General features: G+C 40.1%; 1 protein-coding gene across 2 annotated transcripts in view; it reads right to left on the bottom strand.

The window, feature by feature from the left end:
• Positions 1 to 20,303, bottom strand: part of sema3bl (sema domain, immunoglobulin domain (Ig), short basic domain, secreted, (semaphorin) 3bl) — a 63,324-nt gene extending 43,021 nt beyond the window's left edge. Inside the window, exons 1-2 of one of the 2 annotated variants that reach the window (XM_051424469.1) lie at positions 19,861 to 20,303; positions 1,967 to 2,127 (exon numbers count right to left, since the gene is read on the bottom strand). In XM_051424469.1, the coding sequence (XP_051280429.1) occupies positions 1,967 to 2,127; positions 19,861 to 20,029 (330 nt within the window). In that variant the 5' untranslated portion in view covers positions 20,030 to 20,303. The remainder of the gene's footprint in view (positions 1 to 1,966; positions 2,128 to 19,860) is intronic. The other variant, XM_051424468.1, reaches the window with a different exon arrangement.
• Between the last annotated feature and the right edge of the window lie 1,878 nt (positions 20,304 to 22,181).

Below are 22,181 nucleotides of genomic sequence, written 5' to 3'. Positions count from 1 at the left end.
GACATATTTTTTGCCCTGGGAGAGAGCCAGGCTAACTGTTTCTGCCTGCTTCCAGCCATTATGCTAAGCTACGCTAATCGACTGTTGGCGCTAGTCTAGGCCCTTGAGCTTTCAACACTGACGCTGGTTGTCATAGCAGCAAGGATTTAACATCATGTTTTCTTGGAGTGATAAGTTCTTTTGAGAGGGCAAGCAGTTTGAATTCATTCCATTTTTATTTTGTCTTTTTTCTTTTCTTTTCTTTTCTCCTTCTTTGAGCCCTGGGTTATGTATTTGGCAGATATGTGTCATCTTGTAAACCTTTGTTTAATTGAACTGGCATCACTGATAGATTTCAAAACGACTGGCTCTGATAGAAGGATGGGCATTAAGCCTTAAACGGCTTGCAGCAAACTAGAGGATCAGCACCCTTCATGTGTGATCATCAGCCAAGACAGGGAACCGCAAGCGGAGGTTGACAGAGTGATGAAGAGTAATTAAAGGGTGGATAAGGTGGGCAACATCTGGTTCTGTGTCTATGTTCACTCATTCACTGAGTTTCATCGCAGTCTCTTTGACCTATGCGTGAGCACAGGCACACACACATTCACACACTCACGCTACTGCTCTTAGCTAAGGAACTGAAGCATACCAAGCTTTTTGGTTTTAGAGTTATTTTTGGAACCAGTTTAATGGAGCACAGATCATACTGAAGAGTAAAATATGAATAAATGTGCTGCATATTTTCCAGAACTATTCTTCTACAGATACACACGCAGATGGAATGAAATTCTGTTTTAATTTAAATCTGCTCATTTCCCTGGTGTTGAGCCTTCCAATAAAAACTCATAAGATATAACTCAAATGTATAATAACTCCATAACTCCACAAATCACAGCAAAACTTGTTTCTACTGTTCCACTGGATAAATTACATTAAATATGAATTCCATTCTAATATGAGATATACATTTTTCCATAATTGTAAACATACTGTGTCTGGTCTTCTTGCATTAAACAAGATGTTCATCACACTGATGAAGTGCTTTATCACAGTGACATAAACTGTGATCCTTCCAAAATGAATAAACTTTATTTAAACAGTTATATTTGGTTATAACAAAACAAAGCTTTAAATCTGAAATTATGATAATAGCATGAAAGCATTACTTCTGCTCCTTCACTTGCTCTGTTAGTCCCACTCTAAGTGTTTGATGACTGTGGAAATATGCAGCACAGTTAACAAAACTATAATTCTCACAGCACAACCTCTGTTTGCTGCAGATAATAGGTGATGTAGATGGAAAAACAAGGTTTGATTTGCTAAAAGCAGTGTTTTTACAGGTATTCCTGCACCAGAAAGGAAATGAGATTGTAGAAATGTTTTGGCAAAGCATGTAAGATACAAGAGCAAGAGGTGCAATCAAACCCAAATAGCTTATCTTACTGCAATTAATGCATTTATCCACATATTTTACAATGTATTCTATGTAGTGCATTTATACTGTATATGTTTATAGTTCAGAATTGATCGGTCAGAAATAACAAATGCATACATTTTGATATTTAGATGTTCCTGAGAAATTAGCTTTCTTTAAGATTCAATTAATATTTTTATCACGGTTTTCTGTTACAGTGTCAGCGATTATGCAATAGCAGTAATATAAAATAAAATGCCTGTCGAGGTTTGAGTCACAACTTTAATGGTTGATTTATGACAGAGAGTGCTTAAACAGATGTTCTGCAATGGGGGAATTCTGGAAAAATACAAAATCCTACGCCTATCTCTTAAAGTCATATATCACATTCTAAAGACTGAAACCCCCTTGCACAGTCACTGCAAGTTAGCTCAGAATAGAATGATGAATGTAGACTGCCCAGTAACTAACCTTTTATAAAACCTCCATCATCAGAGAGTAAAATACATTAAAATACTTAAATAACTCAACTTTAACTGATATTGTATACTGTCTTGAAAAAACACTCACCTCTTTGGACTCGCTGCTGGCAGGTCCCAGCAGGAGAGAGTATAGGACATCTTTGCCTCCCAGGAAGAGACGGTCACGGTACTCATCCAGGAAGACGGCGGTAAGAGAGAGCTGGCCATGATGACCGCTGAAGATAGACGACCTGTTGGTGGACAGCAGGTCTGCAGGGAGAGGAGAGAAAAGGATGAGCAATGACATTCAAAAGAATCACACAGGATATGAGAAAGAAAATCAGATAAAATAGGACATGATGAAATGGAGAGGAATGTTAGGAAGATAATGATAAAAGAGATAAATGAGTTTAATTTCACAGCACTTTTCACGGAACTTAAGGAAATTCCCCTTAAGCTACAAAGCATGAAATCCCAGCAGGAGGATATAATCATAAAGACAAGATTAAACAAGTAAAACTAAACTGCTCATAGCGAAAAAGCAGAAAAATAAAACAGATGAAAGACAAAACAACAAATATCTATAAAAGCCATATGATTATGGAGAATTACTCTGATTTGTTTTGTTTGTGTTCACAAATAAGGTTATGATCAAAGCTTCCAGCAGTTTATAGTTGCTGTGTGTGAGAATATTTCTGCAATTTGTGCCAAGAACTGAGAGATAATCAGCCTCGCTTGTTGCAGCTGCTTGTTGTCCCCTCTCCACAACCAGCCCCCTAATGATGTTTTCAGATTACAATTGGCCAGGTGAGATTGAAGCCCTTTGTATTCATGGAACACGTAACATTGCTAGCTTCATCTATCTGTTAAAGTGAGCGTCTTGTCATTCAGACGTGGTGACTTCTATGTTAATGTTCCTTACGGCTTCAGACATGACCTGGAATGAGCTGCATTACTGACATTTGGCACCTGGTGCGTGTGAGGGAGCAAAGAAAGACTTAAAAGAAGCTAAAAAATATTCATATAACATATATTATATAATTCTACATTTTGAATTTCTTTTCAGTTCTCCTGTGGGAATCCAGATGTAACATCACAGTTTGTTCCACTATATTTGTCTCCAACCCTGCTCCTCTCAACACATCATTCCTGCACATTAAAGGATGTTCCCTGGAAAGATGTACAGTACCAACCACAACAGGAAGCGTAAAAAGTTAACTGTTTTTTAAATATATGTCATAGAATGTCACCGTAATGTAAAAAAGTCAACATCACGATAACTACTGTATTTGAATCCAGTGGTGCTAAACAAGTTGAAAACCACTACTGTTAAGTCTGTGAGGTGCATGACCTTATGCAAGCACACACACACACACACGATACACACTCCCATATAAGTAAACATGCATCAGTGGGAGAGCAGGAGTCCGTCTGTACACACCAACCTGCACCTGGCTCTCCTCTCTGATCTGGCAGCAGCTTCAAAGTCAAAAGGTTGATGCAACAACGCTGCAGGAGTGGTAGACTGGGTTGAATTGAAGTTCAGCTAGACGTGGGGTGTCTCACACACACACACACACACACAGACACACACACATACCAGTAAAGGAGCAACAGCAACCTCACTGCTTCTTGGCCTCTCAGCCTCCCGCAGATTCGAAATCTTCCACTTTCTCACACAAACACCTCTTACATCTGCCTCTCCTACCGTTCCTTTTTTGTCCTCACTCTTCTTCTTCATCACGTCTCTCTCTCTCTCTCTCTCTCTCTAGGTAACGAGACAAGGGCAGAAATAAGTGTGTGAGAAGACGTCTTTGGTATGCCAAACTTTCGGTGGAGGAGTCTTTCAGCTCAAACGGCTTTCCGTCTAGCTCTCATCACTCGTCTGTCGCGCTTGTTATTTCTCACTCTTTTTCTCGCTTGGTCCTACACACACTAAATGACACGCACACACACACACACACGGTGAGAAAGTAGGCTCAGTCACTCACCACTCAGCAAGGGTACTGTATTGACTGAGTAAAGCACAGGGGCCCCATGTACCAGGGACACCTTGTCTGTCAGTGGGGCCTTGCACACACATACATACACATACAAATGATCTGTTTTTATTAGAAATGTCTGTTTCTCAAACTCATAAGCTTACCCCTACACACACAAAAAAAAAATCTGCGTACTCCTAAGAATTATTTTGTTTATCAATTACTCAGAAAACCCACAGATATCCAAGTTACTATGATGTAAAGCAGAAGAAAAGCAGAATTGAAAAGCTGAAACCAGAGATACTGATACAAATAGATGCTTCAGTTGATCTTTACTCTTTTTTTTTCAGTTGCGCTTTGTCTGCAGGCACACACACACACACACACACACACACACACACACACACACACACACAAGATATACACTCACACATTCAAACAGTCTCACCCTAGATTACCCTCATTTTCACAGCAGAAGAAACTTTTACAGCGAGGGAAGAACACTTTCAACAGTTTAAACGTTATCATGTTTTCTCTGTATATGTCTCTCTAATAGGGTCTTTGCAGCAGCAAAATTAAAAGCAGGATGAACCGGCAACTCTGCTGAAACACTTTCCTCCGCTGAGGCCAACCAACATTGAAGCCTGTTAAATGTTGTTCCTCTAAAGACAGTGATGAGGAGAAGAGTTATGTTAGAAAGAAATAGAAAGAATAACGAGGAAACACACAAGGCATCAGGGATATACTGTAGGGAGAGAGGGAGTTGGAGGAAGTTAGAGAAAGAAAGAGAAAGAAAGATAAAGCTGGGGTGGGGGGGGTCTTGTGGCTTTTAGCAGCTGGTAAAAGTAAGAAAATAATGAGTAGGAAGAGAGGCAGGCAGAGAAAGCCACAAGACAGAGAGACAGTGTGGTTAACGTCTGATGGATTTATTGGGACTGACATGGCAGGCAGAGAAAAAATATGATGAGGAGAGCAAAGAAGATAAGCATTGGAACTGTTTTACATTAAATACTGAAGCTCTGTGCTTTTGCATGATATGAATTTTCATACCAAAGGTTTTATTTTCTCAGTGTTTGAATATATTGGTTATTTATGACAAAATTAGCTAAATGTTATTGGCATTTTTTGATGAAAAGCAAAAAAAGTTACACTGCTACTGCAAACCGACTTAAACAAAACTCACCACGTAGCACAAATCAAATATGAGCACTGACAGTAGACGTGTAGAGGCCAGATATTTCAGCGGGAAGGTCTAATATGCGTTATCATGACACAGTTTATCAGCCAAACATGCAGGCAGCTCTACAATCGTCAGCTGATGACTGTCTGTCTCCACAAGTTCAACTTTTTCCTCCTGGCTCTGAGCGTTGAGATGACCTTCGGCTGGAGAGTGAGTGATGAAGAATAACTTGTGGTGTGTGCTGAGACCTTTAACTGATACTGTAGGTATTGGGGCAAGATGTAATGTTCATGGCACACCTCTTTGTTTTGACAGGAAAGATTGCAGAAGATGGATACTGTCAGGTTATTAGGGCATGATTATCAAATTTTGTGCACAGTAAGTTAACCTGGCTCAGTGCTCTTGACATTTCTTTTTACTGAGCTTTAAAGTTTCTTCCACATTGTCTGAGAGAGTCACAGAAATGACAAATATACAGCTCATTCCGACTCTTTGAAGCAACATCATGCCTGCAGTGGCTTATATGTATCTTAAGTGGCAGGTGCAAAAATGAAATAAGACTTAAAAAGTCTACAGCAATGCTAGCAGCTCTGTAAAGGTGTTCTTAGACACAGTGGAGCTTTAGGCTAAATGGTGTTCGTCTTTAAACACAAGGGTGCTTGGTTCTGTGTATTGCAGTTACCGGAACTTTCATCCATAAAATGAAGTATATATCAGATTCTCATTGTCCTACACACGCATTTTTTTGCACAGTGTAGTTCATTTCATTTTGTGTCTCCCCATATGCTGTATACACACACTCATAAACACGCTCAGGCCTGGAAGCAGATTCCTGTTTGATGTCTCTTTCTCTTCTTTCTTTCCACCTCTTGTAAATCACTCCGTATACACAAATCTCCCTCAAATTACACCAAAAATTTAAGCACATAAATACCACACACACCCACAGAGAGAGGGGAAAGGTGAGCTAACAGCTTCCATCTGTTGCTTGTTATCACTCCAGCAGCTCATCGCCTCACTGTGGAAACCACACCACTGTCTCACCTCTCACCAACCTCTCTCACTCCTGCTGTCTATCCAGCTTCACATCTCTTCCACCTATCCATTCAACTTCTCTCCACTCTCCATCACGCTCCAACTCTTCTGCCTATCCATCTTTAACTTCCTCTCTGGTGTCATTTTTCCTCTCTTGAAGTCACTTCTAAACCTGTCTTCAATTTCATCTCTCATGTCTGTCCATCCGTCTTCCAGTCTCTCCTCCCTCTGCTGCTGCATCTTTATCTCTTGTCTCTCTTTTTATCCATCTTGTGTCTCAAGAGCCTATAATTCCTCACAGCATCCATAGGGAAACTTTTACATCTGTCTCCAATGTGTCTTGTTTCCCTAAGGGCAGCCAGCCAACGCTGCATTGACAAACAGCAGCCGTGCCAAAACCAGAGCGACACGCGAGAGAGCATCTGGTTTCACTGTATGTGTCAAACCTCAGCTATGGCATCGTGCAGTCTCAGCCACTTCAAAGTTACATATGCAATAATCTCTTCTGAGATTTGTTTACATTGTCAATGTTCTGCTTAGTCAGGATTCCCTGGTGTCAGTCAAATCTGCGAGGGAGGCATGTGGACTGTAAGGTCTACTACTGCTCTTGAAAGACTATTTGCTTATTTGCATATTTGTGTTTGATGTGGGAGCTTGCATGCTCCTTTCATCACCCAAGAACCACTGAAATGTAATCAAACTTCTGATTAAAGATGAAAAAGAAAACATCTAGTATGATGAAACAGATGGCAGCATTACCGCTCGAGAGCAATTTTGCATTTGGTAATAAAGGGCAAAGGGGCAACAACTTGGTTAAAAATAAGATTAGTACTGACAGGACTGGAAACAAGAGTGAAAGGGGGTTAAAGAGGAGAAACAGAAGAAAGGGATTTAAAAAGAATCAGACAGAGAATGAAAAAATGTTTGCTTCCAGATCTCCTGCTGACATCTCTAAAGTACAAATTGGGCAACGGCAGAGTGTAAGCTATGTTAAGCTGCAGACACACATACACATATGGATGTATGTGGGCACACACACGCGCACACAATAGTATCAGTGTTACTGTTGGCTCAGTGAGAGAGGGGGACACATCTGAAGCCTATTAGACCCCCTATTAAACCCCCTGTGCTACAAAATGCATGCCAGAAACAACACACACACACACCATCATAAATCAACAAGTCCCTGATTCAATCACACCTATTCCCACCTCAGCTGACAAAACTCACCATCAGTCTCCATCTCTAAATATTGCTGTTTGACATTTTGTTTTCACGAGCTCTGACACACAAACACATACACTCACATGCAAATAAAGACCCATTAGACTCATTACACCGCTGACAGACTTCCCAGGGTATCATTAGATCTAGCTGTATATTGTTGCTGTGTGCCAAGTATTTCTGGAATCTGCCGCATGCACAAAAAGTCATCTCACAGTGCTCCTCCTCCTCCTCCTCCTCCTCCTCCTCCTCCTCCTCGCCCAGGTCTCATTCCCTCTCATCCTCTTTATATTGCCTCTTCGCATGGTTCTTTGTGAGATGTGTATTAGGGCTGGAAAAATTGCAATCATTATGGAACATACATATATTTATGTTCCGCAAAGTATGAAGTTGCCTTCAGCAGGTCAAAATTTTTACTTATTCAGTGAATTATCTAAACATTTATGGGGACTGGAACAAAGTTTTGCAGACATTCATGGTTCACAGACAATAAATAAACTCTGGAGATTACCTGACTTTTCAAGTAGCATTGCCATGAGTGTGACATTTTTGGTTTTGAGTAAAATAACTCGACAACGAATAATCATTAGGCTACAATCATTCCACACAGACGCCGCCTGTACTTTGTGTTTATGGCTGATTATCAAATGTTGTTATGCTAGCATGCTGATGGCTGTAGACTTCCTAGATTCCTCAGTTTCATATTTCAAATCCCTGTCATATCTAAATGGCTTTGAGGTCAACCTTTCATGTAACCTCTTCTAACCACCGTAACTATGGTAACTAAAGATACCAACTTAACTGGGACAGTTCTGTTTTCTCAGCTTCCCCAACATCTCACTTCTGGAAAATATTTCTTTATGTCACCACAGTGAAATATGTCACCAGGGCAGGATTAAATAGCATATCAGGATCACAAACATATTGGATTACCTTTCTAAATGTCTAAATGAAAACTCTCTCTTCCTATCTCTTGTGTAAAAGAAAACAGCGGCAGATGAAGGAAGGCACAGCTGCAGCCTCTCAGAGTGATGGTGACAGAATGGCAAAGTTCACATATAACTCTCACATGAATTTTATTATGAATTGATGATTGTTATCTTTCCTACGCTGAGAATCTGGTGTTTATTTCTGATGTTAGGTATATAAGAAATACATTGTAAGAGCATCTTTTGTGGTGTTTCTTACAATGTGTCTGTATTCAAGAGAACATTGTTGATTACATATATTAGTCGTGTTTGCGGGTGTGTTATAGTTGCAGTTGCAGCACAGCTACTTCACAGCTAACAGACCTCCACATATCTGTTTTCATTGTCCTGGCAGAGAGACCACAGGCCTGATAACTCATGACAGAATAAATCCTGGGATTTCCTGCCAACCTGTTGCTGCTCCTCACTGGAGATGTCATCTTGCCCGCACAGCTCGCATTTTTAACACACTTGATCATGTAATTAAAGCATGAGAAGCGAGATGAGCACCAAGGAGGGAGCGCACACACAGAAACTCTGTAGTGTTATTACCTTCTTTTCTTTCCTTTTTTCTCTCTCTCTCTCTCACACACACACACACACACACACACACACACACACACACACACACACACACACACACACACTACCGAACTAAATTCAAAGCTTCTCTCTTGGCCATCTAAGGATGCCTCTCAGAGATCCTGTTACCCGATCTTCCCTGCCGGGCCAATCAAAACACAGCGCAGGGTGTTACCTCATCACCCTCGATTCTCATCAACCCTCACCCCCCTCGGCCTCCCTTCCTCCCTCATGTCATCATCTCTCCCTCCATTCTTTCTCTCTTTATCTTCAACGCTCCCTGACGGCCACTTTCATTCCCGCTATACATCTTTCTCTTTTGTCCTCTTTCATCTTTTTTCCTCCCATTTTTAAATCCACTCTTACTCCATTACTCACCCGTACCACACACATCTCTCTCATTTCATCTCCGAAATGATCCATTACAAACCTCACTTCTCTTAACTCAAGCTTTCCTCTGTTCTTTTGCTTACCCTTGTTACTTTCCTTTCTTAATCTCACCCTTCCTCCCTTTGCCTCAGAAATCTGTCATCCTCCCTCCTCACTTCTTCCTCATCCTTACTGTTTCACTTCATCAGTCCTACCCATGCTACAGTATATTTCTCTTGAAAGAAAGACCAGTGTTATTTCTCTCCCTCATTCTCTCCTTTAACGTCATTCTTTTATCATTTTACTCGCATCCTTCCATTCTTCATCCAAGGCCTCAACTCTCTATAATTTTCTCCTTTGGCTGTCGGGTTTCAGCACAAACAGTTCCGCCAACTCTCTGCTGGCCTTCATCACACTTTGTTAACTGAGTGCAGGCACACATTAAATTCTCTACGTACGTCAATTCTTCTAAACCAAAACAAATTACTATTACTATTTTCATTATTTTACAATAAAATCACATGTTTTTTTGGTTTGTTTTGGTTATTTTGTAGAACATTTCGACATTAAACAAGTATTAGTTTTAAACCAAGAACTGCAATAATGAAGATTCTGTAACACAGAGAAGAGGATAAATAATTCACATTAACATAAACAATTACAGTGAAAAAGTTATTAATTAAAGAGTGGAAAAAAGCAAATATAGTCACCGTTATTTGGCACTCTTTGTTAGTTAACATAAAAAAAAAAATACAGATGCACTCAAATATGCATGCACTGAACAGGGCTTTTCCTCTGGTATCAGTTATCTGTGATGTTTGCGTGTGTTTGTGTTTTCTGGCTGCTGTCTAATAGACACGTCAGTCCACAGTGGAGTCCCTTGTACTCTGCTCTTCTTGTCAGCAGCTCCAGTGGAACTAATTGATTGCTGCAAGAGAGGGTGTGTTTGTTTCCGTGTCGGGGGGCGCAGCACCTCCATGTGTGTGACATGTAATGTCTCTTATTCTGCTTTAAACAGGGTTCCCATCACCTCTGGCCTGTTTCTCTATCACTGTGCATTGGTTCTCAGCCATAGTGCCAAATGGTAGGACACTGAATTGACATTAGAAGATAAGAAGAACTTTCTTTGTCTTTGCACAGGTTTCTGTGTGTGTTTCTGTGTTTTTTTTTTGTTTCTGTTTTTTGTGCGCTTACTGCTCTCTGCAGGAAGGTCCAGCTGCACTATATGTAATGCCTGGTAATCCTTTAATGTCTCCTGTAGAAAAATACTTGAGCAGAGCTGAGGATGTTTATCTATCAGATAGAGAAAGGGGGTGGTGGGAGGTTTCTTTCTCAAGTTGGAACAATAAGATTTACTATAAAACACTGGCAAGGCCTCTGTCCTTTCAACAGCATGACCCAGCATGCAGTTGGCGGATGGTGACTTACAGGAGGAGGCCAAGTTCAACATTTGTCCAAGTGAGCACAAAGTTTTCACAAGATGTTATTATGAGACTGTGATTTGTTGAAAGTATTAAAAGCTTTGGGTGGACACGTATAGCATGCAGCCAGGCAACTTTTACACTGAATTTGCACAGATTTTAAATTATTGGTGCTTTTAAGGTCGTTCAATCGTTCTTGTTGGCAAGTTAGAGACAATCAAGATCACAGTCAACAAATTTACAAACCAGGGGCTTGTTTTCACAATTTGCGAGCAATGCAGCACACACCCACGTGTTGCAAGAATGGTGCTTGCTCTGATAAGCAAACCGTATCAAAATGAGCAATAAGAAAATGATCTCATGACGAAATCCCAACTTGCATGTTGCACATTTGGTGAAACAAGACCAAGTCTCTCACTATTCTGGCTTTGGGATTAGATTTTGGGGGACCTGTAATGGCAACCCGCCAACCTGTAAGATTTTAACTGAACACATTTCACATGGCATTTCCTCTAGTGCTATCATGAGGTTAACATTTGTGGTTTGGACTATTGGATTGATTGCTATGACATCTGATACATCGATGTATCCTCCCAGATGAGTTGCAATAACTTGACATGACTACTTCACTTTTCAACCTGGCAGCATCATCAGGTGAAAATCTAAATTTGTCCAATATTTTGGTTTATAACCAAACACCTATTAACATTCGAATTAGCCTTTGCTGTACTGTGTTTAGCGGTAATTTGCAAATGTAAGCATGCTAACATGCTAAAAGTGTAAACTTGAGATGCTAGCATGGCTGTAGACTGTTTTAATGGTTACTTTTCTCTCATTCTGCCTATGTTAGATAATTGACAACAGAGATACAACATGGAGAAACAAAGAGAATGAAGAAAAGACCAGTACAGACCAGAACAGAGAGGATCAAATAGGTACCAGAGCAGAGGGTGGCTCAGACCTCTCGAAGGACCGCAGGGAGGAGAGCTGCTGTGTGTGTGTTCAGTCCTCAGGGTGTGGCAGAGTGTAGAAACTTTAGATAAATGGTTTTTCAGGACTTGAACCCCCCTTGGTGAACATCCACTGCTGTGATTTGTAACGCTCATGTTAAAACAACGGCCATTGCTGTGGACACTGTGGTTGGTTTTGGCTGGCCTCTTTGCACATATGCAGACACACACACACACACACACACACACACACACACACACACACTATTCTTTAACTTGGACATGTTAAAATATTTCAAAAGGAGAGCGATACAGGATACTCCGGCTATGTGAGACACACACACAGATCGCCCATAATTCCGGTGTGTAAGTGGAGTACTTATAGACTAATCTACATGACAGATGGTCAAAGCCACATTGTTGGGACTTCAACCTTCAACCTTTGCTTCTCAAAGGGACCAGTGTCTTTCAGCCCTCAGGTTAGCCTCTCTCTTCCTTTTATCAATCTATCTGCCTTTCTTCCACCTTCTTCATCTTTCTCTCCACTCTTTCAACCTCCTGTCTTTTCCTTTCCTTTTCATTTTCTCAGCCTTTTTTCATCCATTTATCTCTCTCCACCATGGTACCATGACCTCTTTTTATCTGCCCTGCTCTGGTATTTCCATCTCCGTCTAATGCTCGCTTTTTCCTCTCTTCATTCATCCTTTTCCACTCTTTCTTTTGCATTCACTCTTTCATGGATCCATCATTTGTTATCTCCCCACATTAGCAGATCTTTCATTCATTCCTTCCCTCTCTTTATGCTCTGTCCTCTTTTAACTTGGTTCTTTGAAATTCATTGATGTTTCCTCTCTTTTACAGGCATTCCACTTTTTTCATTCATCTTTCAACCCGGTGATTCATGCCAGCATTAGGGGCACATGTTTTAATTCTCAGTGCAGTCCTGGTTCAGGCAGTTGAGCCTGGTAGAGGCCTGTGTGCACTGACCTTTAATGGGTATCAATGCAGTGTTTATCTTGACATGTTTTGCAGAAATACTAAGCTGTTCGAATCCAGCAGGGTCCTCAGTCTGTCCTTGGACTTAAGGGGCGTGGTGGGGTGTTACAGGGTTAGGGTAAGGGTTTATTTCCCAAGAGTGGCTAGTAGGTGTTTATCTACAGGCAGTCCAGCCTTACCATTTATTCTTTGTACAACAGATGTTTTCAGAGTTTAGCTATATCGTAAAGATGCACTAGGACTATGTAAAACAACACAACTTTTATTTGGTGCTCAGTCCAGAGAAACTTAGACTAAATTTACCAAACAACTATTTTGCTGTGGATTAATGCACATTTGGAACTGACTTGGAACTACAATAGTTCGAGGTCAATAGAAAACAGGAATAGGCTATATCAGGCTTTGCGAACACAGACAATACTGAGCAGGATCAGTGCATTGTTGGGTTTGGTGTTTTCATGACATTTGACAATTAGAAAATAAAGACTATTGCCAGCTTCATCCTTTGACCACTTTTGTCTCCACAAGGCACTGAGAGAAAGACATAACTCTTAGACATTAGTCTTAGCTTATATACGTAATTTTACATGGTTTCTCGTTGAATAAGTTCCAACAATTCAGACAGTTCAAACATTCGGTCACTTGTGGTATAAAGAAGCTGTTATCAAGTCATCAATCAAACTACTTTTTTCTTTTTAGTTTTCCCCACGATTAGATCAGTTTCCCCACTGACAGTTGACTATTTATTTACCACAAAGCAGAAACTGTTGCTGTGGTTACCAGTTTAATATATTTTACCAACTGCAAAGAAACAAATATTTTCTATGGCTATGGTTTAATATTATTTGTTAACTCAAAAGATCATTTATTTCTTGGAAATGTTCTTACCTATATCAAAAAAGGCACTGTGCAATGTCTCCATCATCTCCCTGATAACTATAATACAACTGTGTTCACTGGCCTCCAAGAATCCTGCTTCTACTTTCTGTTGATGGTGATTAAACACTTGCCAAACTGTTCCAGGTTCATTTCAAATCTGCTCTGCCAAGAAATGAGACTCAGCCTCACCTTTGATCTAATTTCATAAATGGCTGCATTAAACAGGAGAAACAATAGGAACAGTCAACAGTGGGGTTATTCTTTATTGACATGAGGTTGTGATTCAGTCTCAGCCAACAGAAACTATTTTCATCAACAGTGTTTATGAGGGATTTCTTACACAAAAGTTTTCTTATCTTCGACCTCCTCGTGCCGTTCTGATGTATGAGTTCTGGATTTCTGCCATAACTCTTTCTTTATTCATTTTTTTTTTGCTTTCACTCACTCTTCTTTCCCCTCAAACAGGCGCCCAGGTACTTTTTCTCTTCTCACCCCAGCTTCCACGCCATCTGTACTCTCTGATCTGATGCCTGTGTTCATCTCAATCTTTTTTCCAGCTCCCCGTCTCACACACTGTCAATTCTCTCTCCCCTCCCCTCTAATTCCTCCATCTGTGTGTTGTCTGTGATCTAGCCAGGCCGCCATCTGAGGGTGGTCACACAATGCTGTTGACACGACACACGAGTGACACCTTAAGATACACAGATGTCTACATCTGATGTGATTTCTCCCTCCGTTTGTATCACAAACACACAATCACACACACACACACACACACACACACACACACACACACACACACACACACACACACACACACACAATACACACTCTCTCTCTCTCTAATGGTTGAGTACACACAGATGTCTACATCAGAAGCAGTACATCTTTTTGTTTCACCCACACACACATACACAGCTACACACATTTCCACACCTACACAGTAACACCTACACAGACACACATAAATGCTTTATAGATCAAAAACGCCTACTGACTAACACTTCAGCACACACAGATATCTATAGCCAAAATACTCACTGTGCCTTTCTCTTTTCTCTATCACACACACACTCGTTCTACATCATGCCCATGGTGTCAGAAACATGAAGTGTGTTTCCCCTGTCAGCAGCTCTACATACCAGACAGAAACCCTCTCTGCAGTGTCTCTGTAGCCTCCAAACTAAACATGATTTTCATGGACCGGACAAAAGCCCTTTTGTGCCACTTTCATATGACAGTTGAAAGTACAAAGTAAAAAAAAAAAACATAATTTCTGCATGTGACCAGTCTTAAAATGTTATTTAATCAAAAATATGAATAAAAATGTCTTTTATGAGAAAGAAATCACCTGGATTTATTATAGTTCACTCACTCAATTAAGTAAGCAAATGCAAAGGTTTCGTAGGTATTTAATATTAATGTGACATGTTTTTTTTCTAATAAACGCATGGGTTAGAGTGGGTTATTCCTCTTATACCATGAACAATCCCCAGCATTGAAAAATACAAATAATGAAAAATACAAATACAATACTGTTGTCTGTTATATTGCCTTAGCCACTGTTTATCACAGTTAACAGTTGTGCTCTCAAATTAATAATCCTGTATAATAATGCTTTTCATTTAATATTGTTTTTAGCATGAGACAACTGCTTTCAAGCTTGGTCTCTTACTCTATATGACTATAACAACAACAAGAATCCCCCAGCCAGCTGGTGCCTAACTGTCTAAAGTTTGCATCTGTGACCCTCTAAAGGATAAGCAGGTATAACTGGATAGATGGATGGATGGATATATGAATGAAAAACTGATCTTTTAAATTTGATTATACAGCATTTTGTTGGCCATGATATTAGCATGTCGTACATTACATTCATGGACGTATAACTAGTCGGGTATTATCTTTCACATAATACACACCACCATGATATATGGTAACTAAAACAAGGCATATTTATTAAATGTCATTAATAACCCTTAACCCTAACCCTAATGTCTAACCCATTATAATGGTGTTCCAGTGGATAAGTTTGGGACACAAATCTTATCAACTACTGTTTTAACTTATTTAAATCCATCTCTTTGTTACAAAAGTGGATTTTACAGTTGAAATCAAGGTAGGATTACAACTTTCACCTGGACCATGGTTTTATAAAAGGACTGTTTCTTACGCTTTTGACATTTTCTTTCTTATATTTAACTATTTGGACTAATGTTCATATATTGTAAACTTTAAATACTGGTTATTAAGCCTGCAGGCTAAAAACTCTCTTGACTATATGTGAAGAATTTACACAAACATTTCAAATTTAAACACATGTCAACCATTACTAAAACATTAAAACCTCTAAAACCCTCTCTTCTTTCCAATATTTCCTAGAGCTGAACCTCATCCTAGTAAAAAACCATGTGTCTGACAAGCCAGTTGGCTTCGTCACTAAACCTTCAAGTTCTCTCCTTTGTTTCCTCTTTTTCTCTCCCTTGCAGGGTATTAGATCGGTCCAGAGGCCTGGGAGCACTTAAATTGAACACAGGGACAAAAAGGAAAGAGGAAGACTGCAATGAACGAGCTATTACATGGAACAGGGAGGGAGTGATAGATGTGAAATGGAAAGAAAGATGAAAAAGAATGGAGAAAGAGAGGAAAAGAGCTGAAAATTAAAGGATGAGAGACGCCCTACATTCCAGCAGCTCCGGAGTCTCCAACAGACTCCTGGTGACAGATTACCTCGCTCCGCCTAAGAACAACTAACACCCGTCTGTATGTATGCATCTGGCCAACGCCAACTGAGAAAACAAACTAATTAATTCACAGGCTGTACGCGAAAACAAACAGAACCCTCTGCTCTGAGAACTAATGCAATCTGATCAAAATAGGACGCTGACGTGTGCATTGATGTTCTCAAGTGCCCCCCTGCCTTTGGCGAGACAAAGTGAATATTGTATTAGACAGAGTGTGTGTGTCTAAAGTCAGTGTGTGTTGCACACAAATGGACACAGAATTCAAATGAATAAATGAAGCAGGCAGACTGAAGAGAGAGGAAGACAAATGAAAGACGTACAGAGACAAAAGGCACAGAGAGATGCATGATGGGAGGTTGGTATAGATGCTTGGCAGAGGGCTGGGAGTCCAGCCAAACACACACACACACATCACATACATCGACGCCTCAATGTCACCTCGTAAGACACACACACACCAACACACACACTTTTCTCTCACACACTTTAAAAATGATGAACTAGGATTTTCACTACAACATATTATTGTTAGATAAATACAGCATCCCTCAGTGAAGATTATAAGGAAGAGAAAATTAAAACTAATTATCAAAAAGGATTGATTTGCTAATTTGCTAAATTGTCAAAAGTTGGTGGAAGAGTTGATTTTTCAGACATCTAGGTTACATATTAGACTTGTTTCAACAGCATTTAATGAGTGTATTCTGAGTAATTAGGACCTAGTTCACACTGACATAAGGTTGTTTAAACAGATTCACTCTTTAACTACATTTTAGCCCAGTGATTTTTACCTGCAAATCACTAAATCAGTGCTGTCTGGGATGTCTGAAGTTAACATAAAAAAGGAGAAGAGAGGAGAAGAGAACTTAAATAGCTTGGAGGTAAAAATGACCTCCTCCTGCTTGAACTTCTACCCACTAATTGATTGAAATGAGATAATGACAGCTTTTCCTGTCGCTAAATTACCTCTACATCCTCCTGGGAATACAAACACCCTCTGGGGTTCTCCGGGTTATAATGAGAGAGGGGTTGATAGAGGAAGAGACACACAAACAGAGTGGATAGACAGAACACTGAGGAGTGAGAAATTAGACCCCAGAGTGAAAAGATGAGACACAGCGACGTATGGAAAGATTTACCGTTGAGATTCAAACAAGCAAAAGAGAGACTTCAGAGTCAAAGGGAAATTATGTAAAAGGGTTAAACTGTGAGGTCAAATGTGAGGTCATCTAGACAGGAAGCAAGAAACTGGTTGGTTACTAATGAGAATCTTATAGGCTGAGTTTCTTCCCACACTCCTCATAATGCTTGAAAGTCAATGAGAGTTGAGTGTTTTTCGATGGCAAGTAATGGAGAAAAACTGGTTTTATATGGTGCTGTTTATTGCTGCACCAAAGTGAAAATGGATCTATGTAATACTTTGAAGGAAGGGCTCTACATGAGTAAAACACAATGACTCAATCTTGGGCACTGCTATTTTCCACTTCTGGTGTTTGCCCAGGGCATGGCTTTGATTGCTGAGTAACAGAACTTCCCTCCACTCTGCATCTTCTCCTCAATTGTGGTGCAGGATTTTCTAGATGCTATCTCTTAAAGACTAAAAATATAATTCAGTAAAGTCAATGTTTTAATTTTATTAAATCCTGACAAATATCCAATGACTTTTCTGAAATAAAGTGCCGTAATGAAGATTAACTCTCAAGATATTATGCAGTTACAAAACATCAAATTCGGATGGAGAAATACCAAGTGTCTCATGTTTATTCAATTGACTTTGTTGGATGTAATAAAAATGTAACTGCAATGATGTTAATTGCTTTACATCTCACACACAAGAGGAAGATGACGGGGTCAAACAAAGTAAAAGGGTTAATTCCCATGACAGCATCAATATGCTCAGGAAATTTCATGGCAATCTACCCATTATGAGATATCTTTTGTTTATATTTCAGCCTAAGGGTGCAAGAAAAGCTCATAGAGTGTTAAAAAACATTTCATCTTCTAGGGAGCATGCATGATCTCAGAAAATGTCAGAAATGATTTGTCCATTAGATTCTGATATTGTCTTGAGCACAAGGGGAAGTTTTTACCTGATAGGCGTCACTAGAGGAAAGGTCAGGGGTCACCAGAAACATTAGGGTTCATCCTATGCAGGACCATCTATATCAGCATGGCTGGTAGTTTTTAAGATATGATGTTAAGGACAGATACAAGGACAATACCTAATAACCCATATAATTTCCATTCTTACGCCCCACTACTAACAAGGCAAACATATAGGCCTATTAAGAGAGTATAGAGCAGCAGCCATATTCTACGAATTACTATATGTAGAAAGTACAATCACCTAAAGTATGTATGTGCATCTGCATTCTCCTCTGTTTGTAGACTCAATATGTATTTGAAAAAACCCTTTGCAGTAGTTCTCCTCACTTCTTTATCAGTCTCTCTCTCTCTCTCTCTCTCTCTCTCTCTCTCTCTCACACTCACTCTGTGGAGTATTTCCAGTCCAGCCAACAGGAAGACCAGTAAGCTCAGATGGTGACTTTTCTCCTGAAAACATGGAGCTGAACAGGAGGAAATCCTGTGTGATATCTATCGCTGATGATGATTGCAGACCCACTCCAGCCAGAGTGAAGCGAAACAATGAGCATGGTTTGGCCACAACACAGTCAACAGCACTTAAACACACACACACACACACACACACACATACACACACACCAGGTCCTTTACTGCCTTATTATCATTAAAACTGAGTGAGTCACAGCCAACAACAGGGCTTAGATCAGAGGGGGGAGAGGAGGAGAGTGGGCTTTGTGTGTGAACTCGCCAAAAAGATACTGTATAAGGCAATGTTTCAGTTTGGTAAGATGTTACATTTAATTTCAACATTCAGCATGTGCGTAGCAAAAATCATATGATCATAAAGCAATAAAATCATATAAACATTCCGGGTGAGAACAGAAGGAACTGCTTGTTTAAAGGGTGAAAGGTTATTATCAAGGTCTGGACAGAACCCCGTGTAACAGACAAAATGACCGTCCATATTAATGAATGAATACGAGCAATACTATATATATATGAGATTTGTGGTAGCCTACTTTATAATGAGTCTTTGAGACCTATAATGAGATAATGCTATAACCATACGATAATTAGACATCTAACATCCTTCCTGGGTATTTCGTTGCGGTTGCCGTACCTCGTAAACTTTTATAATGAGACGATCGCACCCCGGTGGATCCCACCGCAGAGAGATGAACCTCAGCCAAAATCTCCTCTGGCTGGACACCCCGCCTGCGCTGCAGAGCGGTTCCAACCTGGAAACCACCAAATTAACGAATGCGTGCCTCCTAAAACACATAAACCCGCAAAACGGTAGCCAAAACATCGACCCGGATTTAACGCTCGGAGCTCGGACCACCGCGAAGGGAATATGTTTATTTTGTTGTTGAGAAAAATAAAGAAAAAGTTTAGTTTACAGCAGGGAAATGCACAGGATTACTAAGATAAATGATTTAGAAAAGACTCCAATCACCAAGATCACCAATTAATGCCACCTGTAGGGCATGCGCGAGAGAAAAAGATGATAGAGAGCATGTGCGTAAACATAGATAGATAGATAGATAGATAGATAGATAGATAGATAGATAGATAGATGAGCCCTTACCTTTGTATGGCAGTCTCAGCCGCGGTACATTTAACTTGGTCGCTGAGACGGTGGCGACAAATAGCGCCACAAGAATCATGTTGAAGAAAGGTGTAAATCCCTTCATTCTGCCGAGGAGATGTCCTCTGGCTTTTAACTGATAATTTAAAAATGTGTTGCCAAATATCATACAGAATATTCCAGGGTAATTTAGAGGGGGGGAATGATGGATCCCTCTTCGCACGAAGCCAACATTTGCGTTTTCAGGTAGCTCGGTGCGTAAAAGGGTCTTTGACCGAGCAGCCGGGTGTCCTCTGCGCGAAGTGACTGCCGCTCTGCCCGGGCAGATGAGGTGATTCACTGACTCCGCTCCACAGCCTGACGCTCCTTCGGTTTACTTCCAACAGCTGCCAACAGAAGTCTGTTTAAGCCAGAGAGAGAGAGAGAGAGAGAGAGAGAGAGAGAGAGAGAGAGAGAGAGACTCCACGCCTTTACAGCAGAAAGGGAGCAGTAGCGCTCCAAGTGACCTGCCCCTCCTTTACGCACAACAGATTTTCTCTGAACCAGGCGCACTTAGAGGCATGCTCTTACACATGATTCATACTACCATCTCAACATCAAGTAAAGTGCATTCAGGAGCGTAGCTTTGAAAAACTTTAACAGAGGATACAACGGAAAGGTAACATTTTATTTTAAACCCCTCATTACTAAGCAGCATTTAAACATATAATAAATATTATTGTAACACATTATAATGCGTTTATATGCAGATAGAAGGACACCTAGCACCTACATCATTAACATTTTGACCACTGACACAAGTTACAAAAACATGTATCTTTGTATTTTGGGTGAATTAGCCAAGTTGTAGGCATAGACCCATACAAGCAAAACTTGCCACAAGCGGACTTTTTCAAGGTAAAGAGAATCTCTAGTATTTATGGGCTATACATGAATGCAATAGCACAGACAAAATAAACAAAAGAAAACATGCATCTTCATCGCTTAATTTCTTTCTCCTGCTGAACCCTGTGCATATTTGCCCTTTCTTAACCCCTTTTGCGCCAATTGGATGTGTTCAGTAGTTTAATTAAGTTGTAGGGTACCTTCTCAACACCCCCTCCCCTGTGCGTCTATTCACAAGCAAGCCTACATGTGAACGCAGGGGTCACGGCAGGATGAGGGAGAGCCATTGAAGGTGTCAGTGTTACTGCAACCCCGGGTCTTTGGGGAACACTTGTTTGTACCAGGAAAGAGGCTCCCGTACATGTTTCATGTAGACTGAGAGGCAGAAAGTGGGGAGACACAAGTGCTAAAGGAATGCTGGGTGCTTGAGATGACAGCGTGTCTTGTAGCTGTGTTGAGGGTTTGTTTGTGTCAGGGAAGGGGCTCCTGTGTGCACCTGAAGTTCTCATTTCATGGAGGAACTTATATTTCTCATGTCCTGATAGACCAGTGGAGTGACACAAAGAGTTAATCTTGTGCTCACAACAGGATTGGTTTGATTCCTCTTCTTAGCTTTTACCACTCCATTGCAAGGCCCAGTTAGTGGATATCCTTGGATGAATATGTTTGAATAGGTTTTTACTGTAATTAAATATATTTTTGGTGCATAATTAGTTTCTTGGAGATTCCCAACCAAGTAAAGACGGCGTCCTTTTCAAACTAGATATCAAATGTCTTATTAATGGATATATTCTGGCTATATCTTAGATAAGGCATGTGCCAACAAAACCTCAAATATGCAATTGTAAATGTATGTTTCCACTAAAGAATAACAGAGATATCTGATCATTCAGAAATGTTTTTGTAATGTGGTCCGTCGTAATTTTCTTATAATCCTCTAGAAAGGGCCTTCAAAATGCTACATTAAATATTTAAAACATTAATATTTCACTGAGAAAATAATCAAAATATCTTTGTATAATTACTGTAGACAAATGGGACCACAGCGCTGACAATGAGTAGCCTCCCTCTCATTCCAGTGGTATCGTGCTTCTTGAAATTAAGATCGTGTTTCGAGTAAACACTGATGCTTACTGATGAAATAAAGATGTTGCTACTTGTCCTTGTCTTCAGGCACATGTTTTTTGTATCTTTTAGAGGACAAACATGTTTGAAAGGATTTTTCCATCTGCCATTCTCTGGTTTCATTGTGTTCCATTGCCAGAGAGTCAGAAATATGATCTCTTTACAAAAATCTGATATAGTGAATGTAAACTGCTGTGTGTAGGCCACTGGAGTAGTTTGTCACTGTTAATGTGTCATTCATTTAATGCTACACCATGTGTAAATTATTACAAGATGAATGGGGGTGTTTATGAATCAAAATGAATAATCCT

The sequence above is a fragment of the Dicentrarchus labrax genome, unplaced genomic scaffold (assembly GCF_905237075.1).
Source record: "Dicentrarchus labrax unplaced genomic scaffold, dlabrax2021, whole genome shotgun sequence".
Lineage (NCBI taxonomy): Eukaryota > Metazoa > Chordata > Actinopteri > Moronidae > Dicentrarchus > Dicentrarchus labrax.
The sequence above is the reverse complement of the archived record's forward strand: the minus strand, read 5'-3'. Positions and strand labels throughout refer to the sequence as shown.